This window comes from Etheostoma cragini, chromosome 15 (genome assembly GCF_013103735.1).
Source record: "Etheostoma cragini isolate CJK2018 chromosome 15, CSU_Ecrag_1.0, whole genome shotgun sequence".
Classification (NCBI taxonomy): Eukaryota; Metazoa; Chordata; class Actinopteri; order Perciformes; family Percidae; genus Etheostoma; species Etheostoma cragini.
This window is the reverse complement of record NC_048421.1, coordinates 661,168-667,371: the sequence shown is the minus strand read 5'-3', so window position 1 is coordinate 667,371 and position 6,204 is coordinate 661,168. Positions and strand designations below refer to the sequence as shown.

At 42.1% G+C, this 6,204-nt stretch overlaps 2 protein-coding genes across 2 annotated transcripts in view; one reads left to right on the top strand and one right to left on the bottom strand.

The window, feature by feature from the left end:
• Positions 1–1,350, bottom strand: part of LOC117958268 (serine protease 33-like) — an 8,903-nt gene extending 7,553 nt beyond the window's left edge. Inside the window, exon 1 of the mRNA XM_034894592.1 lies at positions 1,158–1,350. Within this exon, the coding sequence (XP_034750483.1) occupies positions 1,158–1,245 (88 nt within the window). The 5' untranslated portion in view covers positions 1,246–1,350. The remainder of the gene's footprint in view (positions 1–1,157) is intronic.
• Positions 1–6,204, top strand: part of LOC117958237 — an 859,617-nt gene that overhangs the window by 263,968 nt on the left and 589,445 nt on the right. The gene's annotated exons all lie outside the window — the stretch shown is intronic.

Genomic DNA, 6,204 nt, shown 5'->3' with positions numbered 1-6,204 from the left:
AAGACCCAAGACTAGGTGGAGGGACGTCCAGCTGGGAGGAGGTCTCGGGGAAGACCCAAGACTAGGTGGAGGGACGTCAAGCTGGGAGGAGGTCTCGGGGGAAGACCCAAGACTAGGTGGAGGGACGTCAAGCTGGGAGGAGGTCTCGGGGGAAGACCCAGGACTAGGTGGAGGGATTTTATCTCCAACCTGGCCTGGGAACGCTTCAGGACCGCCCCAGTCGGAGCTGGTTTATGTGGCTCAGGAAAGGGAAGTCTGGGGTCCCCAGCTGGAGCTGCTGCCCCCAAGACCCGATACCGGATAAGCGGATGAAGATGGATGGATCACTCCATAAAATTTAGACTTCTCTTTATTAAACTTCTTGGGATGACTCCCGCGAGGAAATAGAAATTCCCAGCATCAGTTTTAGAAAGAATACATATAGACGACAATATAAAGATAATAACAATAATAATAACAGTATTAATAATAATAATAATAATAATAATAATAACAGTATTAATAATAGTAATACTAACAACAACAACCTTTGGCTGTAAAAAGCCATTCACCATAAATTATCAGTCAAAGTGTCAGTGTTGAGTGAGTCTAGTGTTAAAGTGTCCAGGTATTTAAGTGAGTCCAGGTGTGTGTGTGTAGTCAGTGTTTCTAATCTCATATATTTCTGACTTTAATCTCATATATTTCTGACTTTAATCTCATATATTTCTGACTTTAATCTCATATATTTCTGACTTTAATCTCATATATTTCTGACTTTAATCTCATATTTCTGACTTTAAAGTCCAAACTCAAATAACATTTTCACCAGTGGCTCTTATCCTCTTCTGTACATTTGTATTGCCTCGTATGTAGTTGTGTTTTAAGAGTCGTTTAGTGAAACACACACACACACACACACACACACACACACACACACACACACACACACACACACACACACACACACACACACACACACACTCGAATGTTTGTAGTTTCACCTTAAATAGAAAAGTAAAACCAAAGTAGAGTAGAATTACTCAATAGACAAGTATCAGCACCAAAAATGTACTTAAAGTACATGTAAATGTATTAAATATTGTTTCAAATAAAAAACAAACCAATCTAAATTAAAAAACAGAGCTGTTCCCTGAGACCAGGACTGAGCCACTGACCTGCAGCTGAGAGAACCAGGACCACGACGACCCGAACCAGCAGCTTCCCCTCCATGATGGCACTCTTCTGACTGTGCCCTGGAACCATGGCAGGCGCTTTTCATGCAGGCTGGACTGGGTGGGGTGGGGGGGGTCCTGTCAGGTGAGTTCTCTCTGTCAGGTCTTGTTCCAGGCCGCAGGTCGCATACCGCACACGCCCTTCTTTCCAAACCGGTCCTGCAGCCTCCGGCCCGGTGCGCGCTGCGCGCCGCGCGCCGTTGGAGTGACGGAGGCGTAAAGGTGCAACACGCCCGAGGCGCATCTGGGCTGACGCCAGCTCGTGAGAGTCGACATGTCAGCTGTTGGAGCCAAAATCCTGATTTGGATATGAGGTTTTATTTTGATGACCTTAGTGCCGCTTCCACACTCAGCGGGAACGGACGGCGTGTGCGCGCACGGCGCCTCGTCGCAGCCGTTGGACACTCAGCTAGTTAATGCAGTAATTGCATCAGCTGGTGTGTATTACAGCTGTCAATCAGTTTCTTTTTTTTTTTTGGGGGGGGGGGGGGGGGGGGGGGGGGGGGGGTAGCTTCAAGTAGTTTTTTTACTTTTTTTAGTTTACTAAGTTTTTTTTTTTCAAGTACCCTACTGCCCACAACAGTTACGTGATTGTCAGTTGAAGTTATTTGTTGTGATGGCGAAATGAAGCTTTCTGAACCATCTTTCAATCCAAATCATAGACTTTATAATATATATATACGTATATATATGTGTGTGTGTGTGTGTGTGTGTATATATATACACACACACACACAGTTGGAGAACTAACCTCATGTCTTGTTCTTCTTTACACTGAAGCTAGTTCTTAATGACCTTACCTGTGTGTTTGGGGTAATGACAATAAAGGCTTTCTATGCTATTCTATACGCCTCCCTGATGGCATTGCATTATGGGTAAGCATCTCTCTCAGCATTGAGGACCCCATTGAGACATTAGTTCAATACCTTCTGCTCATTGTCTGTTGTTTGTCTGTTGTTTGTGTTTTTACTTGTTTGCTTTTTTGCTTTTTAGGAAACTGCTGCTGCTGTAATAGGAGAATCTTCCCACTGTTGGATGAATAAAGTATTATCTAATCTAAAAAAATCTAATCTAAAATTATATAATCAAATTTAATCTAATCTAATCCAAATCTCCAACTCCATTGGCAGAAGTGCACTCCCGAACTTGTAAGGGACCCCCCCCCCATGCTCACTGTTGCCTGCAGACTCATTATTGTGGCCCTCTCCAGTCCTTCGGGGAACAAACCGCCTTCTGCTACAGCCATTTATTTCAAATGTGGACTCTACAAATCCAGAGTCCCTGCTGCCATGTTTCTGCACCCCCGTTCCAATGGTTTGGTGCATAGTCGAGTCTCTTGGACTTGTTTCCATGTCGGAGGTCTGGCTTTCTGGCTGCAACTCTCCCATGAAGACCACTTCTGGCCAGGCTACTGGACGGTGGATGGGTGGACCTGGTCCCACTGGTCTCTGCCAGTTCCGAGATGATGTCCCTGCTAATGTCCCCTAAACTTTTACAATTTGTTTGCAGAACACACACACACCCAGCCATAGTAGAGCTGCCCACGCCCGTGTTTGCACTGCCTAATGGTGATAAAGCATGCGTTGGAAACCAGAACCAGCTTTAAATCCAGTCCTCATCTAGTCCTCACTAACAGGTTTACAGTCAATTCACTGGACTTATTGTCGTTGGCGTCACCAATACCAAACTCAGTCTAATCGGATGGGACTATAAAGTACTCGGTACTACGAGACGACTCGACAGCGTCTCGATCGTCCTGGTCCTTATCTGAGAGAGGCGTCTCAGATAGTGGTCTTTTTTATCAATATCTGTTTAACAATTCACAATTTGTCTTGTATTTTATTTCCAGAAGCCATATTCTAGCACACACACATACATGTAGATTAATTTAAATGTTTAAGGGGAAGATTAAAGAAGAAAAACTGGATCTGGAGCTCTCACAAATAATGCTAATTAACACGGATACTTTATACTTTAAGTACATTTCCTGTACTTTGTTACTTTAATTTTTCTTTTTCTTTTTTTCTGTTACCTGTTTTATTGTTTTTGGCACATTCTGTTTTTAGATTTTTATTTTCCGGTTATTTATTATGCTTGTATGTTATGATGTTGTTATATTTGTACAACACTTTGGGGCCGTAGTGACTGTTTGTAAATGTGCTGTAGAAATAAACTTTGACCTTGACTTTCACCTTGAGTGAAGAAGCTTAATCAGTACTTCTACTTCTACAAGAATACGTTTTAACAAAAGTATCTGTAATTTGTAATTCTACTTGAGTAGATAGTAAAGATAAATATTGATGTGATTTAGATTTTTGCTCACTTTGCATAAAAATTAACAATCATTTATATTCTTTAAATCGTTCTTAGTTTACAGAAATTTCTCACACCTGCCTATGACACACACACACACACACACACACACACACACACACACACACACACACACACACACACACACACACACACACACTGTGTCGTCTATGATCCACCTGCATTAAGTACTCAAAACTTCCCACTCTTCCCAACTCTGTGAGGACACCTGGTGGCGAAAGGAAGGATAGCAACCAGTGGTTGAATGGGTTTTTGTAGGTGTGTGTGTGTGTGTGTGTATGTGTGTGTGTGGGGGGGGGGAGGGGTCTTATTCACTGTGAATGGTCATCGTTAAAAATCTACTCGCTTCTCACTACTTGCTGTAAAAATTACTTCATATATTTTTACCCCAAAAGGAGCTCTTTTCTCAGCATTAGGTGCAATATAGGGTTGATGAGTTATTCAAACAAGGAGACATACTTCACATCAGAGCACTATCATCCAGCTCATATTTAAAAAAGGAGCTCCTTCTTAACAGTTACACCCAGCGTGAAGGTAGTCTCGAGTAGGGTTAGGGTTAGGATTTTATCTGTCTTAATGCTTTTATTTTAACTGTTAATACTTGTGTTTTATCTGTTTTTGTGTGTTTAACTGATTTTGTCTAAAGAACTTTGAGCTGCCCTGTTGCTGAAGTGTCCTCTACAGATAAAGCTGCCTCGCCTTACACCTGCACACGTTAATTGCTAATGTGTCATCCACGCGTTGTTTGCACCGTCCGGACCTGCCTAGCCCAGCTGATGTCTTGCATAATGTCTTTGTGTAGTGCTGTTGTCTAAATGAGTCTAGTCCACATCGATGTCCCGTACAAACATCTGTCCCGACGTGCTGGACAATGTCTTATGTTCCTGCAGAACAGGAACCTGCTGAAAACCAGTTTTTAATCTGAGTCAGGCCCGTTTACATTGTAATGTAATGCTACTTTTAACTTTCCTGTATAATGAATATGAATGGAATGAAATGAAGGAAATGAAATATTATTTTTTACCTTTAATGATAACAGGCAGGGAATGGATTTCACCCTTCGGGAAATGTACGAAATTGGACACATTTGAAAAATATTGGTTGGCAAATATGTAAACATCTTTTTAAACAAGAAAATGTAGATTTTCTGTATCTCTGTGACTTCTGATGCGGGGTCAGAAGTTTATTTTAGCATTAAATTTAGCATTCCTGCATCTTGGTGAATTTGTATGCACCTATTTCCCTATTTCTACCTTTTCTGAATCAATATGCTTGAAATATCTTCTAAGAGAAACATTACAATGGAAATAAAAACACATTGCAATAAGGCTCTGAGCCATTCTGTATCACTTTGTATTTATTCTCCTTTAGATCGACTTTTCTATGTAATTACATCTGAGTCAGCACACATGGAGCCTGAAGGCATCATTTACTCCTCCCTCCTCTTTGCATCTTTTGTTGGGGATGTAACTCGTGTAACTTGATGTAAATTATAATTTCCCCACTGGGGATCAATAATCAGTAGAAATTAAATTAAATTATAAATTAAGTTAACCTCCGTAAATGAGCATATTACAATTATTCCTCTCAATGATACATAATTCCTTTTAATCTATTAATAAAGCCCCAGGCTGTTATATTTCACATGTTTGAGTCTGAATGCTCATGCACATTCAAAATATAACTCATCCCATCTTTGTTCTCTGAAGTTTGGAGGAGTCGTGATAATTTATGAAAAATAAAGTTACAATAATATAATGTAAAGTAATAGGCTATTATAAGAATAAAGTCACTATATTTTAGGGAATAATCTCCCCTCTCCGTCGCCTGCTGTGCAGTACGGGATCTCTCTGCTGATCCGGTAGATCCCAGACCTCCTGACAGACTCTGAGCCCTGTTTGGGTCTCTGGTTTCTGGATGAGATGTTCAGGGACGAGACTGATGCTCGCCATCGGAGGTGAAAACCAGAAGTACGGCAGAAATCCACGGAGCTCAAATGCATCACATCTGCTGCAGCATGTGGGCCGCAGAGCGCCTCCGTGGACCTGAAGCTTGTTACAGCAAGCGGACACTTAACCACGTCTGCTTTCATATTCGTCAGTCAACCTTTGAACATACTGAAGGATACGGAGCAGAGCTTTAACACTGATGTTAAAATGTTTGGGAGTTAAGGGGAGCAGACCTGGAACGACTGGGGTTGTTCTTCCTTGCAGAAAGCTTCCTTATGGACCGCAGGGAGACATTCTGCAACTTCATCTGCAAACGTTTTATAAAACTCAGAGTTCAGGTCAGCGATATCTGGAGATTTATGCTCTTTCTGTCATGGGGAAGGAAGGAGCACCCAAAAGCAGAGGAGCAGCAGGCAGGGGAGAGCTTCAGAAAAGACTTCAACACCGTCCAAGAAAAACAGGGCGCAAAAGGCAAAATCCCAAAAGTCCACAATCAAATCAAAAACTGTTACAGGGGAAGGCGAGAATAAAACTTGGTGAACTCCATCGGGGAAAACTCAAAAGGGATAACAAGGAAAAACTCACAGGGAACGTTAGGAACGGGACAGGAACAGGGACAGGAACGGGACAGGAACGGGACAGGAACGGGACAGGAACAGGACAGGAACGGGACAGGAACGGGGACAGCAACGGGACAGGACAGGAAC